Source organism: Muntiacus reevesi, chromosome 6 (assembly GCF_963930625.1).
Source record: "Muntiacus reevesi chromosome 6, mMunRee1.1, whole genome shotgun sequence".
Classification (NCBI taxonomy): domain Eukaryota; kingdom Metazoa; phylum Chordata; class Mammalia; order Artiodactyla; family Cervidae; genus Muntiacus; species Muntiacus reevesi.
In genome coordinates, this window is record NC_089254.1 from 26915776 (window position 1) to 26935624 (window position 19849).

General features: G+C 36.8%; 1 protein-coding gene across 2 annotated transcripts in view; it reads right to left on the reverse strand.

Annotated features, from left to right (window-relative positions):
* Positions 1-19849, reverse strand: part of TMEM196 (transmembrane protein 196) — a 66261-nt gene that overhangs the window by 1524 nt on the left and 44888 nt on the right. For both annotated transcript variants that reach the window (XM_065939909.1, XM_065939908.1), the window contains exons 2-3: positions 7168-7224; positions 3060-3314 (exon numbers count right to left, since the gene is read on the reverse strand). In XM_065939909.1, the coding sequence (XP_065795981.1) occupies positions 3060-3314; positions 7168-7224 (312 nt within the window). The remainder of the gene's footprint in view (positions 1-3059; positions 3315-7167; positions 7225-19849) is intronic.

Genomic DNA, 19849 nt, shown 5'->3' on the forward strand with positions numbered 1-19849 from the left:
GTGGTTCTGGAAGTTGCTTAGGAGAGTCAGAGAGACTAGAAGGCAGGAATTAGTTTGGTTTTGGAACTATGCTTTTGAAAACTTTGGTGTTTTCAAAACACTTTGGTGTTTTCAAAATGAGGTAGAGTGTCATCCAAAAAAATTCTGAGAAAGAAGACAATATGCAAAGAAGACCCTCCCTCTTCTCACATCAAGACTCATTCCCGTGCAAAGTGCCTGGCCTCTTAAAGGCCATAGGGGTCATCTTATATGTGGGTATCCATTATACATACCCTGATTAAGTGCTGAGGAATTGCCTGAAGCCTAAAAACTTAAACCAGTTTAGGGTTAAGTCTCTGACAGAAAGTGAAGTTCTTTTGATGCCAACAGTCTGCCTTTATTGTCTGGCGGTGGTTCAGTCTCACTGAAAGGCTGGCTTTTGCTAGAGATATGCCCACAGAAGGTCTACAGAAACACTGGGGTTTCTGGGATGAGGTTAAGTTTATTGATGATATTCCTGATGTGAAGTTCACTTTAGAACTCACTATTGGTGGCCAGAAAAATGGAACTGTCTCTCCAAAACGATCTTTAACAAAATCTACTCATCCACCTGTAGCTCTTCCTTCTAGTAGGACAAAAACCATTTTTTAAGGAATTTATAGAAGTAGGATTCTTAGATACCTTTTCCTCTCCTAAAATAGGTTTGCATTCAAAAGGTGTCTTAAAAATAATAAAAACTTAATCTAAAGTATAATTTTTTATTGCAGGATTAAGAAAAAAATCAGTTTTTAAAAATCTTACAGAAACAATTTTCTTAACTAAATTCACCCTAATACGGACACAGTGAAATCACTAATAGGAAAAACCAGTTAAAATTGGTTTTAAAATGGATGAGTATCTTCAGTTTATTTGCAAATAGGCATGTCCAATTTGGCAAGATTATACTTTAAATCTGGCAGGATTAAATGATTGTTGGCAGGTGGATATACTTTCTGCAGTTGGGCCACACTATCTGTGTAACTTCTTATATTTCTTATTACAGTATTTAAACAAAGCAAGAGTGGTAACTATTTTAAGAAATCTGAAATATATGAAATAAATATGAAATGTCTCATATCAAGTAAGTTCACAGGAAGAAAGCTTCTACACATAATGTTAACTGCATTAGTGTCAAACTTAGGTTATCTACCCATGCAGCGTTGGCATGAGAACGATACAAAGTTTGCCTTTATCAGACACATCTATTATTAAAAGCAAAACTCTAGTCTGTGAACGATGATACAGTCAGTCATAACGTGGCAGAGAATAAAGGAGTCATGAATCATCCAAGCATAAATGTGTTTGGATGCTTACAGGCAGGCTGAATATTTTAAATACTCAGCCAACTTGCATGTTGCAAGACTCTGCCACGTTGGTTTATGTCAGGTCCTCAAAGTAGTTCTCCCAGAAGCAATACTTTGAGGAGCAGTATCACAGCATCAGTTCAGACTGATCTGCTGGCATCATGGCTTCCTTGAAGAGGCAGTGCCTCCTGCAGTGACATCACAACATGGTAACTCCCTAGAAATCAGCGTACCTTGTAGGTAACTCTGGTGTCGGGGGCGCCACCGGGCCGCTGGGCAAGTCGGTTATTTCAATAGCCCTCAATCTCTAATGTAAATATAACAATCATACAATAAATATTGCACAGACATGCATACAGAAACCTAAATCACACTAGCATAAAAACAGAACAAAAGAACCAGTATCCAAATATATAATGATAACCTGTTTTTAACAATCCATTTCTTAAATTACCAGTCCTGCTATTTGTACTATTAACTCTTTTTGATGGACACGTGTAGATCTGTTGAAAACTGCCGTCTTGGAACAATTCAAGAGCATCTATCCTCCTTATCTGAGTGTATAGATTGTATATGAAAGGGAAACACATAACTACAGAGTATTTTTTTCTCTAAAATCACACTATAATCGTACAGTGTGTAGTATACAAGCAGTAGTCATGTACAAGCAGTTGTATACTACTTGTAACTCTTGCTACTCTTCCTTCTATTCTGTTATTATGCACTTTTATTTCCATGATATCAAGTAAAATATGATGTGGCCATTAGCTTAGTGAGTTTATTTTACAGTTGTTCGATCCTTTCCTTAACAGATCTGTAAACAGGAACTGAATTAAGAAATATGGGCAAAATGGAGAAGAAACACAGCGTGTGTGCATACTCAGTCGTGTTGGACTCTTCGTGACCTCAGGGACTGTAGACCACCAGGCTCCTTTTTCCATGGGATTTCCCAGGCAAGAATATTGGAGTGGGTTGTCATTTCCTGCTCCAGGGGATCTCCCCGCCCCAGGGATCAAACCTGTGTCTCCTGCATTGGCAGGTGGGTTCTTTAACCACTGAGCCCCCTGAGAAGCCTCAGAAGAAACATAGACAGCTCACTGTATCATCTGTTCTTTGATGCAGTAATTATAACTCCTTGTTTGAATGAGTTTCGTGAAACACTTATGCAGGGGATACAACAGTTATGAAACAGTTACTTAAATGTTCATATACAGGCAAAGCTACCCAAATATGCATGAAATTTAGACGAGAATTAAATGAAGCTTTATGTGTGTTATAATACCTGCACTGATAGGCAGGGCTTTTTGTTGCCTTATTACAAGATCCCTTTATGCTTGCAAAGCTAATTTACATAATCAAATGCATCTACTTACAGGCACAAGGGGTGAGTTAGAAAAGGAAAACTCATTGGATTTCTAAATCTGGCATTATCAGAGTGTTTTTAGTTTATGTTTTTCCTCAGTACAATACATAAAAATCCATATTTATAAGACATTCAGTATTTTATGAGTTCTATTTTAGGAGCTTGTTTTTACCTAGAGGCTACAAAATTATGTTGAAAACAGGTGTACCCAGAATTACAAGGGAAAAATAATAAACTCCTATTCTTAATCCAACAGGGCCAAACTTTTACAAAATCCAATACCTCAAGTTATCTAAAGCTGCAAGTTGATCACCTAGATGTGACTGAAGTCTTCATCACGTGCTAGTAGTGAGAGGAAAAAGTACAAAACTCACTTTCTCAGCCATTTCATGAGAGTGATGCAGAGAATGCTCCCTTTCTGAGAACATCCTCCTCTGTTCATAGCTGGCTAGTCGACAAGTGAGCCACGAAGAGAGGGTGCAGCCTCCAATCCCAATGCATGCGAGAGACATGGAGGCGAGATGCAGGGGGTAGAGGGAAGAGGTCTTCTTCGTCACTGCCCGGAGGAACTGAAAATTCAGGATGCCCCCAATGAGCCCGCAGATGCAGCAGGCGGAAAAGAGGATCATCTGGTGAGAAAAAGAGGGGCTGGGGGTTAGAGTGGAGGAGGTGATGTTGACGCGCGCACCGCACTGTCCCGCTGCACGTCAGGGGTGGCTGAGCCACGACAGAGAGAAGATGCTGTGGGCGCTTCTTGGAGCGCAGAGGCCGTCTTTTCACCTTGCTTCTCTGCAGTCGGACTCCGTGGGGAGGGCCTGCACCGCAGTGGCTCAGGGATTCAGAGCTGACTATATAAAGGCCAGGGACACAGCTTATGAAAATTCTGAAGTAAGTAAAATTTATCTCACAGTAGATTCAGATTTAAATAATATTTGAGATCTATAGTGTGCCGCTATGCCAGGGATGTGAATATGTAGAATCTCAATTAACCTACCCACTAATCCTCTGAGAAGTAACGTACGTTTGGAAAATGAATGGTAAGCAATTAACACTGTACTTCAGGGAGTGAAAATCCAGATTTTCAGAGTCAAAATCCCAAAATCTGCTCACTGAATTGCTATTAGTTCCACTGAGCTTCAAAACTTTGGACTCCTATAACTGCGTGAGCTTAGGAATTTAGTTAACTTCTTTTTTTTCATTTGATTGGTTTAGTATCTGTTTTCTCAACAGGCAAATTAAGGACCCCCTCCACTCTGAACTGTCTCTTTATTTTTCAAATCTTGTTACTCTGTGACACCACCCACTAGATATAACAAAATACTGTTTGGTGGGTAGCTATGGAGAAGTGCAGGATGTGGCTTCGCTTTTGATCCTACTCTTGGTTTGCTCTGGGTCTCTATTAATAGAGCTTGGGGGGTTTTATTCAACTTAAATATCGCAGGATCCCTGGCAGAACCAAGCATAATACCTTCTGTGTAGTAAATGTTCTGTGAATATTTAATGAATTCAGTTGAATATTTTAATAGCTTTAATGGCTTTATTATGTAATTTTGATCTAGCTTCAGTTCTCCTATGGGCTTTCATGGTACTTCTCAGTGTGATGCTAATTTAACAACCAACCTTATTTCCATTTTTCTCTGGAATACAGTCTCTATTCCAGTCACCTCCCTGGTCCCTCAGTAGAGCTTGTTCATTCCTGCCTCAGTGGTATTTTCATTTCCTGGAAACTATTTTGCTTCTTGCTTGGCTCCTTAAGTGGAAGACTAACTCTTACTTCCTCAGAAAATATTCCTGGACATGTCCTCTGGCCTAAGTCCACAGGGCAAACAGCTATATAACTTTAGTATTTAATTTTAGATCATTAGATATTATTTTCTGTTGATAGTTGAATTTAGCAGACACTTCCTGAGCACCTAGCATCTATTAGGCCATGAATGAGGCAGCAGTTGTCATTACAAGAAAGAACTGCTCATAAGTTGTTCCTCTTGAGTACACTGCTGTCCAGTCTAAGAGAAGATCCAACATCACAACATGGTATGACAAATATTAAGAAATAAGGATGAAAGGCTGCCCTTGGAGCAGAGAGGAGGGGAATTCAGCCCAGTCGGGGGTTTCAGACAAGGCTTCCTTGACAACATAAAATCTAGACTAAGTGCATGCAGTTCCCAGCAAAGGGTAAGACCGTGGGTGTGTGATATAGCATGATGGGCAGAAAGAATTACTAGTTTGTTCTGTTTTTCTAACTTAATTCAGCATTTCTGATTGTGTCAGTCTTACAGTACTTATCACCAAAACTGAAAACCTAGTGATGGATGAGTATAATCTTTTAATAATTGATTAAATATAACACTAAATGTCAATTACCAAATAAATGAATCCTTGCAAGTGGGAAATTGTAGCTCCCAACTTCAAATAGAATCAATCAGTTCTATTTCCTTTTAAAGTATATTCAAATGGCATGCTGTTTCCTGGGAATATATTTTGGTGTTTACCCATTCTCAGAAAATATGGAAAGATATTACATTCTAGCCTTTTAATAATTACTGTTAATTAATAAAATAAACAACAAACTTAAAGGACTATTACAGGAAAACACTCTCTCTCCTATGTTATTGCCAGTAATTCCTTAGGGGTGTGACACTTCATTAACAAGTACAGATAAAACATTCTTACTCAAGAATTAAAACGTTAAAATCTGTACCAAGTTTTAACCATATACTATTTTCAATCTTACCAGACTAGAGATAGGTGGAGTGGAGGAATTCTCACCCAATTTGATTAAAGGGTAGAGAATCTTTGACAGTTAATGTCTTCTATGGGAACCCCAGATGGTACAGGAAGATAAAGTAGATGGTAGTTTCTAAAAAAACTCAGATCTTATAATTTTTTTTTATCACTTATAAAAGAATTAGAAAAACAGAAGATCTGTTAAAAAAAAAAAAAAAACACCCGTTTTTCAAAAAACAAACAAACAAAACAACTTCCTTTTTCTTCTATGAACTGAGCACTTGTGTCCCTTCAAAGCTTACTATGCTGAAGCCCAAGCCCTGGTATTACAGTGTTTGGAGGCAGGACCTTTGGGAGATAATTAGGTTCAAGACACTGGAGCTTCAGGAATCAGGTCCATGCTTTTCTAAGAGAGTCTAGAGAGCTCTACTCCAGGAGAACACAGCCAGAAATTTATAGCCCAGAAGAGAGTCTTATTAGAACCCAACTGTGCTGGCACCTTTCTCTGAGACTTCCAGCCTCCAGAACTGTGAGAAATAAATTTCTGTTCTTCGTGAGCCTCCCAATCCATGCCCAGGCTGACTTACATGTCTCTCCCCACACGCCCCCCAACCGCTTTAAAGGGCTTCCCTTTCTTCCCTCCCCCTTTCTGTTGTTCCTTCTCTCCTTCCTTTCTTTCTTTCATTTTCTTTTATCCATGTTCCAAGAAAGTGTTAGTGTATAGCCATGGAGAGTCTTGTTAGAGAAAAAGTGTAGAAAGTAAGAAAACCATGGGAAAGAGTGATGGGGGAATCACAAATGCAAATTACAAGCCTCCAAACAATGTCTATCTGAACATTTCCTTAAGATAATTTTTAAAAATCACACCTCACATTTCTGAAGCAATGGGGCGTCATCCTTTCTGTTGCAATAGGTACCCTCACTAAGAGAACTATGATTAGAAAAAGGAGTTAAATAAAGGACTGCATATTCCCCCTTCCCTTGCCTTCCCCTTTTTTTAGTCTCAAAGACCACTTTCTAGGGTCCATGTACAATATTAATTTTGCCAACTAATAAAGGTCTGTGTTATTTCCTATTGTCCTCAATAAAATAAACATGATTTTTTTCTACTTTCTAATTCTCAAAAAAATGTCATGAAAGACAGGGGGAATCCATACTTCAGCATGCTAGAATCCTTCTCTAGTCTATATCAGAGTTAACTGGGAGCACCCCCCAAAACACAAAACAGTACCATAAAACTTCTGATAATGCTTACATTTGCATTCACAGTCATAAGATAAAATTAAATTTTAAAAATCTTTGGGAATTAACTGCAACTATAACAACACAGCTGTTTTGCTGCTTTGCACAATGAACTTCACATTCAAAGCCAGCGATCTTTAGGCTCACTTCCATATCTAAACAGTTAAATTTCCCATGAATTCAACCTCTGTCTTTTTTAGCTCAGTGAAGGATTCCTGTGTCTGGAAGTCTATAAATGAAAAGTGGAGACTTCCATCCACAGCAGTCATTAAGGGTTGCAGATTCATGTATTTAAAGAGTATATCAAAGCTTTTCTTTTTCTTTTGTCACAGTCTGTAATAATCTTGATTGTTTTCTTTGAAAAGAAAAAAAGTCGGAATTTATTTGTCAGTCTTCTTTTTATCCTAAATGAGTAACATTCAGGATATGAAAGTTGGCTAGTCATTATTTCCCTTTTTGAGATCTTACATTTCAAACAGTTTAGTGCACAATACAAACATGGCAAAAACTTACGACAAGTCCAGATTTTTTTTTGGCGCACAATATTCCACATATGCCACAAAGAAGAAACTGAAAAGGAAAAGAAGAACAATTATTTCATATCCAAATACAAGAGGACTTCTAGTTTTCAGCTTATAGTTCACTCATACACTTGTTTCAAGGAAGCTTGAAAAATTTTACATTCCCATCAAAAGCGGAAAAGAAAAATACCTCATTCTAAAATAGTAATGGATAAAAATGCAAACTCTAAAGGAAGTTTTGTGCAAAGTTGATATAGGTGATTGTGGAATTTAAGAAAAACTTGAATTTGCTTTGCCACCAGGCAAAATGATGAAGTAGATGAGTTTAGAGTTTTGTTCCTCCTGTCTGCTTTCACTGTCTTCTTATCCTTTGTTTTCTCAGGGAAAAAGTGAGATGGTACATTCATTCATACTAAGTTATGAGAAATCAATGGGCTCTGCTATAGGAAGGGAATGTTTCACACATAAAAGAACAAGGCCCCAGACAGGAGATATTTTTCTATAGAAATATTCTTTGTACATCTCAAACTATGTCAGGTAAAACAGCTGTCTCCTCATTCTAACAGAAATACTGTCCTGTGGATATGTCAGAAGAACACAGGGCATGAAGCTGTCAGTGGGATGTAATTTCTTGTAAATAAGCACAATGATGACATAATTGCTTTGCAAAAGCAGCTGCATCAAACAGTCTACCAGTGAGACACTAGTATACATTTGGGTTATCAGAAAGTGGTAAACTGTTTTTAGTTGTAGAGAAACGTTTAGGGCCATTTGTGCATACTTCTGCTGGAAGTAAACCATAGAAGTAAAACAATACATTCATTAATAAATAATAAGGGCTTTCAGATTAGCAAAGGAAACACTGAATATGGTTATGCTTGTCTTCATTTGATTTTTCTTTTAAATGTTATTATTTCAAGTTGAAACTAATAAGTGGTTTTAACTGAGTTTAAACTGAGTTAAACTCTGAACGTATTTTAAAATATATACATCAAAATACTCTAAGCATTACCTGAAATATGTAATATGTTTAAGGGAAACACCAACAAAATTTGATGAAAAATAATCGGTAAGAAAAATTTACCTTTGCAGAGAAATTTCCATGTAAGAGAACAAAATGATTATAAACCAGGCAAAGATGCAGCAAGATAGTTAGATCAGGGAACACAGGATATATAAGAATTTGGTATATAACTAAACACAGCAGCAAAGTCACAGACTGAAATAGAAAATACAAATGCTAATACATAAAATTATAATTTTGATAGTAAAAGACAGTTTATTCCGTGCCTTTGCTCTCAAAGGCACGGAATAAACTGGGATTATATTCAGAAAGCATATAATAGGCAAAGGGTTGCCATACTATATAAATAAATCTAATAAAGTAATTTTAATTCCATTAAACCATGAACTGAAAGAAACTCACAACTTTATAAAAGGTGCATACTTGCAGAATTTTCAGAAGCCTTATAAAGCAACTCCTGAGTAACCATTTCTAACCTCCTCTGTGTTCTAGGTCTTGATCTTGTCCTCAAATGGACTCTGTCTTGCTGATCTCATCTCTGGCCTTTCCAGGTTATCTTCAGGTCATTCCAGTTTGGACCAATTCTGTTCCTCTCAAGTGCTTCCAAGCTTCAAGTCAGAGCTTCAAATGTCTTATGTCTGCTCCCCTTACTAACCCATTATTACCCTGAAAGTCCATCATGGAGAACTCATTCTTGAAATAATTTGAAAGCAGTGCAGTTTTGTGTTCCTTTGATCTTTTTGAAATCTATAAACATTGCCATGATTTAGCCACAGCAAAGCCCAAGGGAACCTCAGGACCCTAAGCAGAGCTCAACCTAACTCTCCATTCACTTGGTTGGGACAATTCAAGTGGCAATAAAATTGCTTCTTCCTAGTGTACCTCTAAGAAACGGAAGGTCAAATTTGGGAGGGAGAAGGTAGAGAAGGAAGGGAATCCAACAACGTTTCTCCACTCTCATGCAGGCCTGCAGTGTAAATACTGCTGGTAGAGTATCCAAAACCCACTCTCCTTAGAGGAAACTGTAACCTGAGGAAAAACAGACCCGTGTAATGGGAAGGAAACTAGATCATGCAATTCTGAGGCGGGTTTAAGGGACCCTGGCTTAGGTTTAGCCATCACAGGTCATAGAAAAAAGTAGGAGAAGCCCAAAAAGCAGTAAATAATCTTTTCTTCTATTGGCTAGCTTCACCCCAAGTCATAGCACCAGAAAGGATCTTAAAAGATGACTTAATTGAGCCCTTGCAGTCCGCATATGTCAAATGAGAGGTCCAGACAGGTTTAGTCATTTACTCAGGGTCACACATCAGGGTCACAAATCACACATAAAATGAAAGGCTTGATTAAGTGTCTAAGTTAACTTATTTCTAATAATGTAAAGGAAAGTGAAAGTGAGCCGCTCAGTCATGTCTGACTCCTTGCGACCCCATGGACTGTACCCCACCAGGCTTCTCTGTCCCTGGAATTCTCCAGGCAAGAATACCGGAGTGGGTAGTCATTCCCTTCTCCAGGGGATCTTCTTGATCCAGGAGCTAACCCGGGTCTCCTGCATTGCAGACGGATTCTTTGCATCTGAGCCACCAGGGAAGCCATGTAATGTAAAGGGAATGCTTTTCAAAAGGACTTTTCACTGTTAGTGCAGACTACATTATACTAGAAGATCCAAGCAGAAGCATTCAATGACACCTCATCATCTATAATTGCACTCTTTATCCTTGCCATTTTCAAATTTTTATTGTAATAAAAATAATTACAAGACTAGTTGATTGTACCACAGTCTGAAACTAAGTGTACCTTACTATATAAACAGTCTGTTATAATATTTAAAGATACTATTTTTATTCCACATAACTTTATCCAGGGTGCAAAACATTGACCCATATTGTAGAAATTATGAAACAAGTGAAAAACAGATTAGTTTTTTTAAAAAGTAAAACTGATGGCTGGATATTTATATCTACATCATATCTACATCCTGAATTAGATATATAATTTTACATGAGAGTGTATAATTTTATTTCTGAGAAGTTAGACTATTTAAACCAGGGAGAATTATTTGCTTTGCTCTTACTAGGAAGTAATGTAAATGAAGCAACCTAATGTTAGGACATCAAGGGCAACTATGTAATAAAACTAGTTTGTCCTCCAAGTGAAATTTGTTTGATTTCAATTAAGATTAAATCCAGTAGATAACTAAGGCTGTGAATCATTGTAGGATGAAATGGAGCTGTTATGCAATAGCATTCTATATTTTGAGTGATTTTCTTAATGAAGGTCCTTGGAGCCTTCTGCTATTGCTTAGGATGAAGAAATGCTAAAGAAATACTGGTTTAACAGTAAGAAAAAGTGAATAAACTGCAGACTGGTAACTTTTCCAGAAGTGACCAGGAACGATAGAAAGCTGAGGGTGAGGCACGGACAGGGAAAAGTTCAGGTGACCCACACCCCTCCATTAATGGAATCTGAAAACATGCACCAAAGACAGTCATTGTAACAGGGAAATCAATTCCTCATCAGAATGGCTCCACTGTTCACTTAACATCCTAAAAGAAGATATTAAGATAAAATACAAGATTTTGAAAAAGTATCTTTTGAAATTGTGCTGAACATTCAGCCAATCTCTCATGTACAAAAGAGATTACAAAAAAAGATATGCTCATTAGGGCAAAAGAACTGTGGTAGGCTGAATAATGGCCACCATGATACATACATCCTAATCCCCAGAATCCATGAATGTTTCCTCACAGGCACAAAAGCCTTATGCAGATATGATTAAATTAAAAAAAATCTGAAGATGAGGGGATTATTGTGTAGGTGTTAAATATAATCACAAGGTCCCTTAAGAGGAACACAAGAAGGTCAAAAGAAAATTATCTGAAGATGCAGAGACACAGATACTTGAAGAGGCTACACTGCTGCCTTTGAAGGTGATGGAAGAGAGCCTTGAGGCAAAGGATGTGGATGGACTCTGTGATGGAAAGGGTAAGGACATGGGATTCTCTCCTGGAACCTACAGAAGGAGTGTAGGCCTGTAGGCCCATTTTAGACTTCTACCCTCCAGCACTGTGAGGTAATAAAGTTCTGTTATTTTAAGTAACTAAGTTTATGGTAATTTGTTCTAGCAGCAACAGGAAACTATTATAGGCTCCAAAGCATTATTTCATCTGACAGTCTCAAAAGAATTAGACACTGTGAAAGAACTAGAAGCTGTTCTTAGGGAAAACAAGCAGAGAAAGACATGAGTTAAGAGAGAAATACAGTAGCAAGAGCACAAAATAAAGGAAAACAGTAAATTTTTAAAACAGAAACTATTGATGAGAAATGGGAACAGTGAGAGACTTCTTTTTGGGGGGCTCTAAAATCACTGCAGATGGTGACTGCAGCCATGAGATTAAAAGATGCTTGCTCCTTGGAAGAAAAGCTGTGACCAACCTAGACAGCATATTAAAAAGCAGAGACATTACTTTGTTGACAAAGGTCCAGCTAGTCAAGCTATGGTTTTTCCAGTAGTCATGTATGGATGTGAGAATTGGACCATAAAGAAAGCTGAGCACCAAAAAATTGATGCTTTTGAACTGTGGTGTTGGAGAAGACTCTTGAGAGTCCCTTGGACTGCAAGGAGATTAAACCAGTCAGTCCTAAAGGAGATCAGTCTTGAGTATTCATTGGAAGGACTGATGCTGAAGCTGAACCTCTAATACTTTGGCCACCTGATGCAAAGAAAAGATTCACTGGAAAAGACCCTGATGCTGGGGGGGATTGGGGGCAGGAGGAGAAGGGGACGACAGAGGATAAGATGGTTGGATGGCATCACTGACTCAATGGATATGAGTTTGAGTAAGCTCTGGGAATTGGTGATGGACAGGGAAGCCTGGCATGTTGCAGTCCTTCAGGTCATAAAGATTTGGATATGACTGAGTGACTGAACTGAACTGATTGATTAGAAAAATGAATATCTCTTTAGAATGCCAGATGATGCTGGCATGAGAGATGGCAGGTTGGAGATAAAGAAGATGTAAGTAAAATATTATAAGATTCTTGTATCATTTAGCAGAATAATAGAGGAGCTAATGTGCTAGATATTAATTTAAAAGTAGAAGTTTAAATGTGTGCATTAAAATATCAAAGACTAGAAAATAAAACTAAACAGAAAAAATACAGCAACAGCAATCAAGATTGATCCAACAGACGTCAGGGAAGTTTGAAAAATATAAGGAAATAGAGTGAGAGTAAAACAATAAAATAAGTTGATGTAAATAATTTTAGTAATGTAAGCAATGAGAACATATATGAATGTATTCAATTTCTTTAATAATAGGGAAAATAGAGAGAGGGAAACACTCTGCTAGGTAAAGAAGAGATATGTTAAAACTCTACTAAAATGAATGAAAACCTGTTTCCTTACTGGTTTTCTCTGTCTCTCTCAGCCTTGACCTAGATACTAGTTAATAACTTCCTTATTACTATTTCTTTTCATCCAAGAAAGCTTATTTTGATAAAGGACTAAGAGTTAAAAAGGCTACTGTAGAATTTCTGTTTAAATTATGTAATAGAAAATTTGGGAACCATAGTTGTCATGGAAGCACATAAAGCAGTGGTTCTATTGGCTAGTTAGGAGAAGAAGCAAGTTCTGGGCAGATGGGATTATGAAAGACAGTGAGTCGATCATATTTTAAGACAGTTTGTTAAAATTTTTCTCACATAACATTTAACCACATCAAGTGAATTAATTTTCACTGAAATTCACTAGCCATTAAGGAAGATACGTTCAAAAATAGAAATTGTACTTTTTTCCTGCTTCAAGACAGTGAGATGAACCACAAATTGAACTTAATGGTTTGGTAACATTCAATGATTTATACAGTTTCATCAAAATTAGGTTCTTTAAAACATGCAGAAAAACAGAACACACACAAAAATGTTGAGAAATTGATTCAAAGAAATCTATCTCTAATAAAATGGGTCTATTTCTCCCTGTACCTTGATTAAAAGTTTGATGATTTGTTACCTCCAGTTCTTGAATATTTTCACTCTACTTCAATCATCTGTTAAAGAATAACTGAAGTTTCTAAAAGGATTATTTTGTAGTTTAGCTCATGAAACGCTAAAATGCCACGGTAGTTCATATTCTTCTTGATACTGTGCCAGTATGATTTTGACTTTCTTATATGACACCTGGCTAGACTCCTAAGGATGTCCTCTCTGTCATGAGCTTCTTTTCCTTTGGGATCATCCCATTCCTCTAGTGAGTCCAGTACCAATTATGTGTTGAATGAAGAAAGTTTATCAGGTTGGAAAGCCTGTCTGAAAGCAGTGACTCCCAAACCTGGCTGCGTATTAACTTTTACAATTCCTGCTACCTTGGCTAAGTAAGAATCAGAATCTCTGGGCTGGGACTTGGGCATCAGTATTTCACATCTTCCCAGATGACTCTAAAGTGCCTTCATGGTCTGGAATTGCACGTGAGGTGTGCACCTGTGCTTTGCCAGCAGGCCTACTCATCTTAGAGCTCTTCAGTGGAGCACTGATATTCTTCTTAATCACTCGCAGTGAAATACCAGCAAATATGAGCCCAAAAAAGTGCCCTTCAAGGGAGAAAGGCAAAGTCCTCATTGATAACATAAGTTCAGTGTCAGAGCTGTTTGGTCTCTAGTGGCTCTTAGAAACAGAGACATTATTTCATAATTTTTAAGCTTATTCTACTCAGTGCCTTCCATCATTGCTAAAAGATTTTTCTCTTAGGCTCCTAATCTTCCCTAAATTTTCTGTGTTTTTAGTTAACTAAATCTAGAATTGGGCCTGAAAACACTATTATCTGGAAGAGTCTAATTTTGTGTCAGGAACTAAGAAAATAGGCATAATAAAGACTTTGGTACAAATAATGATCATTTTTAATGATCGTTGTAAAAAATATTGGGAGGAAATATATTGAAATAAGAATATGACCAACAAAAAAAACAAGCAAACAACTGAATTAACACTTGGGCAGAACATCTGAACAGACATCTGTCCAAAGAAGATCTAAGGATGGCACGGATGAAAGATGTTCAGTGTCATTTATCATTAAAAAAAATCGTGAATTTAAACAACAATGAAATACCACCATGCAGCTATTAGAATAGCTAAGCAAACAAACAAAAAACTGGAAATACCAATTGGTAGTGTGGAAAAACAGAAACTTTCATTCGTTGCTTAATAGGTGTGGAAAATGATGCAGCTACTTTGAAAGATCTAATGGCAGCTCTTACAAGCTAAAGATAGACTTCACACATGATCCAGCAATTGTACTTTTAGGTATTTACTCATCTAATTTGCAACATTATAGCAGTTGTTCATCAATGACAAAACTGGAAGCACCCAAGATGTCCTTCAATAGGTGAATGGATAAGCCAGATATATCCATGCAATGAAATACTATTCAGTGATAAAAATAAATGAGGTATCAACATACTCAAACACATGTATGAAATTTACATGTATATTGCTAAATGAAAAAAACCAATCTAAAAAGACTGCATACTGTATGATTCCAATTATATGAAATTCTTAAAAAAGTAAACAAAAGAGATTGTGAAAGGTTTAGTAGTTTCCAGAGTCTGGGAGAAGGTAGAGGAAGTTGAATTGGTGATTAGGCGATATTTTAAGGCAGTGAAACTATTCTGTATTACATTGTGATTATGGTTATAAGACACTACACATTTGTCAAAACACATAGAACTTCAGAGTACAAAGAATAAACCTTAATGTATGCAATTAAAAAATCACTTAGAGGCTCATGAAATCACAAGATGGAATGCAGAATATGACAGCAATCTACTATGTAACACATTTAGGAAACAGTTTCACTGAAGGAGGTGAGGGAAAAGATACTGACACAAGTAACTTTGGGAAATGAATGGAGTCTATAACCTATAGGCAAAATAAACTGTATGTAAGCATCATGCTCTGTTTGACAAAGTGGCTTCCTATAGGGTTAATGGTTAACAATTCTGATCCTACTAAAATGGAACAGTGGATTAAATGGATGATGGATGGTGGGAAGTAGGTTTCTTAGTATTGGAGTAAAAGTTTACTTATAACCACGGGGAACAGCCTAGAATGATCTATATGGTAAATGGATTAGAGTTGTAGGTATTTAGCTTAATATCTATAAATATAGTTACATAAAATAACTATAGGTCTGTGCATATACACATTAGTATGGTTTTATTACTCTGTCAACTGAGAGGGCCTAGATGCAATTATACTAGGAGCAAGAAATGCAATCACTCAGCTCTTGGTTTCTAAAACTGTTCTCCAGTAAAAGGAACCATAAATCCTTAGAGATATGTCTGTCCTTGGAATGTGACAGGGAAAATATGATATGGGCCAGGAGCATACTATTGTGTCAGAAAGCATGGAAGTGCTCAAAAAACAAACAAAATTAATTGAGGTTTGTCAGAGGGATGCAGAAGCCAACTGAAAAGAGCACCCAATGATTAAAGCTGGAACAATCTGAGCTATGCAATAAGGTAATACTGAAATGTGAACAATGAGTGGAATAAATATTCATAGGGCCATATTGATGGACATAAATGATTGGATAAATAAGTAAATACATAAATAACTATGGAGAAGAGACAAATCTATGCAGAAAAATTCCAAATATTTTAGGTAGATACTTAACTCTCAGAGAGGTGTGGTCTACACATAAAGACTTCCTTCCAAAGAGGGTCATATGAAAAAGAGGTTAGAAGAGCCACTTAGAGGAGAGATTTTACAAATACTTTGGCCACCTGATGCAAAGAGTTGACTCATTGGAAAAGACCCTGATGCTGGGAAAGATTGAGGGCAGGAGGAGAAGGGGACGACAGAGGATGAGATGGTTGGATGGCATCACTGACTCAACGGACATGGGTTTGGGTGGACTCCAGCAGTTGGTGATGGACAGGGAGGCCTAGCGTGCTGCGGTTCATGGGGTCACAAAGAGTCGGACACGACTGAGCGACTGAACCGACTGACTGACCGATCTCAGCCAGGTGATCATGGTCGACGCCAGAAGCAATAAATCATGTAGAGAGTATGTGTCATATGATGTGATGAAAACAGCAAGAACACCTAGTATCACTTTTCTTGAATATTGGAATGGAGCTACTATACAACATAATTAGATAACAAAAAGGAATTTAAGGTATTACAATTGGAAAAGAGGAGATAAAACTATCATTGTTTGCAGACAGTATGATTAACACATGAAATTTTCAAGAGAATTAACTCTAACATTAATTACAAAAAATAAGATGATTTAGTAAAGTAGTAAGGCACAAATCAATATATTGAAATTATACACATGTTATTTCATGTATCCAAATAACATCCTACTGGAATCTGTAAGGGAAGAAATACCATTTTCAATAAGAAACAGTAAAATTAGAAATATATTTATAATCAAGTGTTAACTGATAAAGATAAACCCTAAAAACATTAATAAATAAGATAATAGAATATTTTTATAAATGGAAAAATACATGATCTTGGATAAAAAGTTTTAGCCTAAAAACTATGCTTATACTTCATAATATAATTTGTAAATTTAACATATTTCAATAAAAACAACAAAAATATCAGTTTTTAATTGGAAACATGATGTTAAAATTAATGTAAAAGAATAAATACCTAAATTTTGTCAGTAAAACTCTGGCAAAGATAAGAAATGAGGTCAAATGTTAACATCAAATATCAAAACATCATAAAGCCTCAATAATTAAAACATAATGACGCTGACACATGAGTAGAAAAATTGGACAGTAGAAATATAAAGCTAAGAAACAGAATGTACATGAAATATAGTATATAATAAAATGGTATCTCTAAACATTTATGAAAACAGACATCTGTGTAACCATCTGGAAAAATAAATGAAACCTTATATACTTTATGTCACATAACAGGGTAGTAGCCTAATGTCAGTTCAGTCGCTCAGTCATGTTTGACTCTTTGCGATCCCAGGGACTGCAGCATGCCTAATGTACTTAAACTAACAGCCTAATGTGCTTAAACTTAAAACTAAATCATGAAAAAGTAGAGGGAAGTATAATTCTTTTATTATTTTGAAGTTACAAAGATCTTTTAAATTATGATTAAAGTCCATGAAATGAAAGACTGATTTGTTCAAAAACTAAAGCAAGAAAATAAGCAAAAAAATTGCTGCATGGCAGAAAATTATCATGAACAAGCTCAAAATGACAAACTGGGGAAAATATTTGCAATTTATAAACAAAAGACTAATCTCCCTAAAATAAAATGCACTCCCAGAAATCGGTAAGGAAAAGACTAGGAATCTGACAGAAAAATAGGCAAAGGATATGAACAGATACTTCCCTGAAATACAAATGACTGCTAAACTTAAAAATGCTCAACTTCATCGATAGTGAGACAAATGTTAATTTCAAATTAAATCAGATACATTTTTTTCATCTATCAGATTGGCAGGAATCCTAAAACTTGATAACTATGGCAAGGATATGGGGAACCAGATTGTCATATGTTGCTTGTGGAAAGATAAATTGATATCGTCTCCACTAAGAGGAATTTAGCAAAGATTATTAAAATTACATATATATGCATGCACATATTCACACACACACACACACATATACACACACACACATATACACACACACACATATACACACACACACACACACACACACACACACATATATATGTATGTATATATATATATGCCAGGGCTTCCCTGGTAGTGCAGGTGGTAAGAAATCCACCTGCAATACAGGAGACCCCTGGTTCAATTCCTGGGTTGGGAAGGTCCCATGCAGAAGGGATAGGCTACCCACTCCAGTATTCTTGGGCTTCCGTGGTGGCTCAGATGGTAAAGAATCCACCTGCAATGTGGGAGACCAGGGTTTGAAACCTGGGTTGGGAAGATCCCCTGGAGGAGGGCATGGCCACCCACTCCAGTAGTCTGCCTGGACAGAGGAGCCTGGCGGGTTATAGTCCATGGAGTCACAGAGTCAGACATGACTGAGCGATTAAGCACACATATAGACATGCATATGATACACATGCATTAGGGCATGTTAAGTTGCCTCTGTCATGTCCGACTCTGTGCGAACCCTATGGACTGTAGCCTGCCGGGCTCTTCTGTCCATGCGGTTCTCTAGGCAAGTGTTACTGGAGTGGGTTGACATGCCTTTCTCCAATATAATACACATATACACACATATATATACTTGCATGTAGTATACACACACACACACACATATATATATACATACATATATCATTTGCCCCATAATCCTGCATTTAAGAATTTATCCAACTGTTATAGCTGCAAGTGTGCAAAATGATCTATGTGTCAAATTATTTATTCTAGCAGTGTTAGTAACAATACAAGAGGAGCAATTGCAACTGTTAGTAGAGAATTGATTAAATTCAGTTGACTTCTCTACATTATTAAAAACATGTGAGAATGTTCTCTATACACTGATGGAATGTTCTCAACATATACTGAAGCAAAAACAGCAAGGTGCAGCATGGTGTATATAGTAAGTTACTCTTTTGTAAAAAATAAGTATTAATAACCTATGTATACATTTAACCTCACACGTAAGATAATTCTGGAAAAACATGTTAGAAACAAATAGCTGTGATTATGTGGGTTGGAAGAGTGGTGGTCAGCTGGGCAAAGGGAACTAGACTTTTTATTGAATACTTTTGGTTATTTATTTTTAAATTATGTGCAGGTGTTGCCTATTCAAAAAGTTTAATGGTAGACTACTGTTAGATCAAGGCAACATTATTACTATTATTAGGAAATAATATCCCATCAGGGCTCGTCTTAATCGCTGAATGACTTTCAGTCTTGTGTATAAGCAGGCAAGATAAACATAGATTAGTGAATGACTCAAAGTTCCAGGCTCCTTATGGGTATTAAAAAAAACAATCTCCCCAGTCTATGTGTTTTCAGAATGTATATTGGAAAGGAGGATGACAGTATATATTCTGATGTCAAGGAGCTGTGCTAATATCTCTTCAGTCACAACACTAAGGCCATCATCTTGTCTGCTTTTACACAAGGGTGCTTTTGCATGTTGAATTGAGTTTGGAACCTGCTACATTCAGAGCTTTCAGGCACAGATCCAGAAATGCCACAGAGCAGTTTACAAGAATTGAGTTCAGTTCTTTTGAAATAAATGAAACCTATCATGGAGAATTGTGATTGAAGGCTGGATGTGGTTTTATTCTCAGTTAAATATGATGAATCAAACCACTGCGTATTAAAGTAAATGCAGCTTCACCTTCAATGATCACCATATCTCATCTTTACTTAGGAAAAAGTTTTGTAGTTCCACTCAATCATAATAGTAGCTGAAATAAGATTTGTATTTTGAAAAGCATTTTTATATCTCTTAATCCTCTAGAAAAATAGTGGGTTGCAAAAGGGAATTTTGCTCTGTAATGGGCAAGTCAATGAAGGAAAGAAATAGCAGAAAGACAGCTTTGAACCTCATATTACTACAAAAATGGAACTGGATGTATTATTCCATTTGCCATTATGGGTACTCTTAGGGTGAGTGAGTGAGTGAGTGAAAGTCTCTCAGTTGTACCCAACTCTCTGCGACCCAATGGGCTATGCAGTCCATGGACT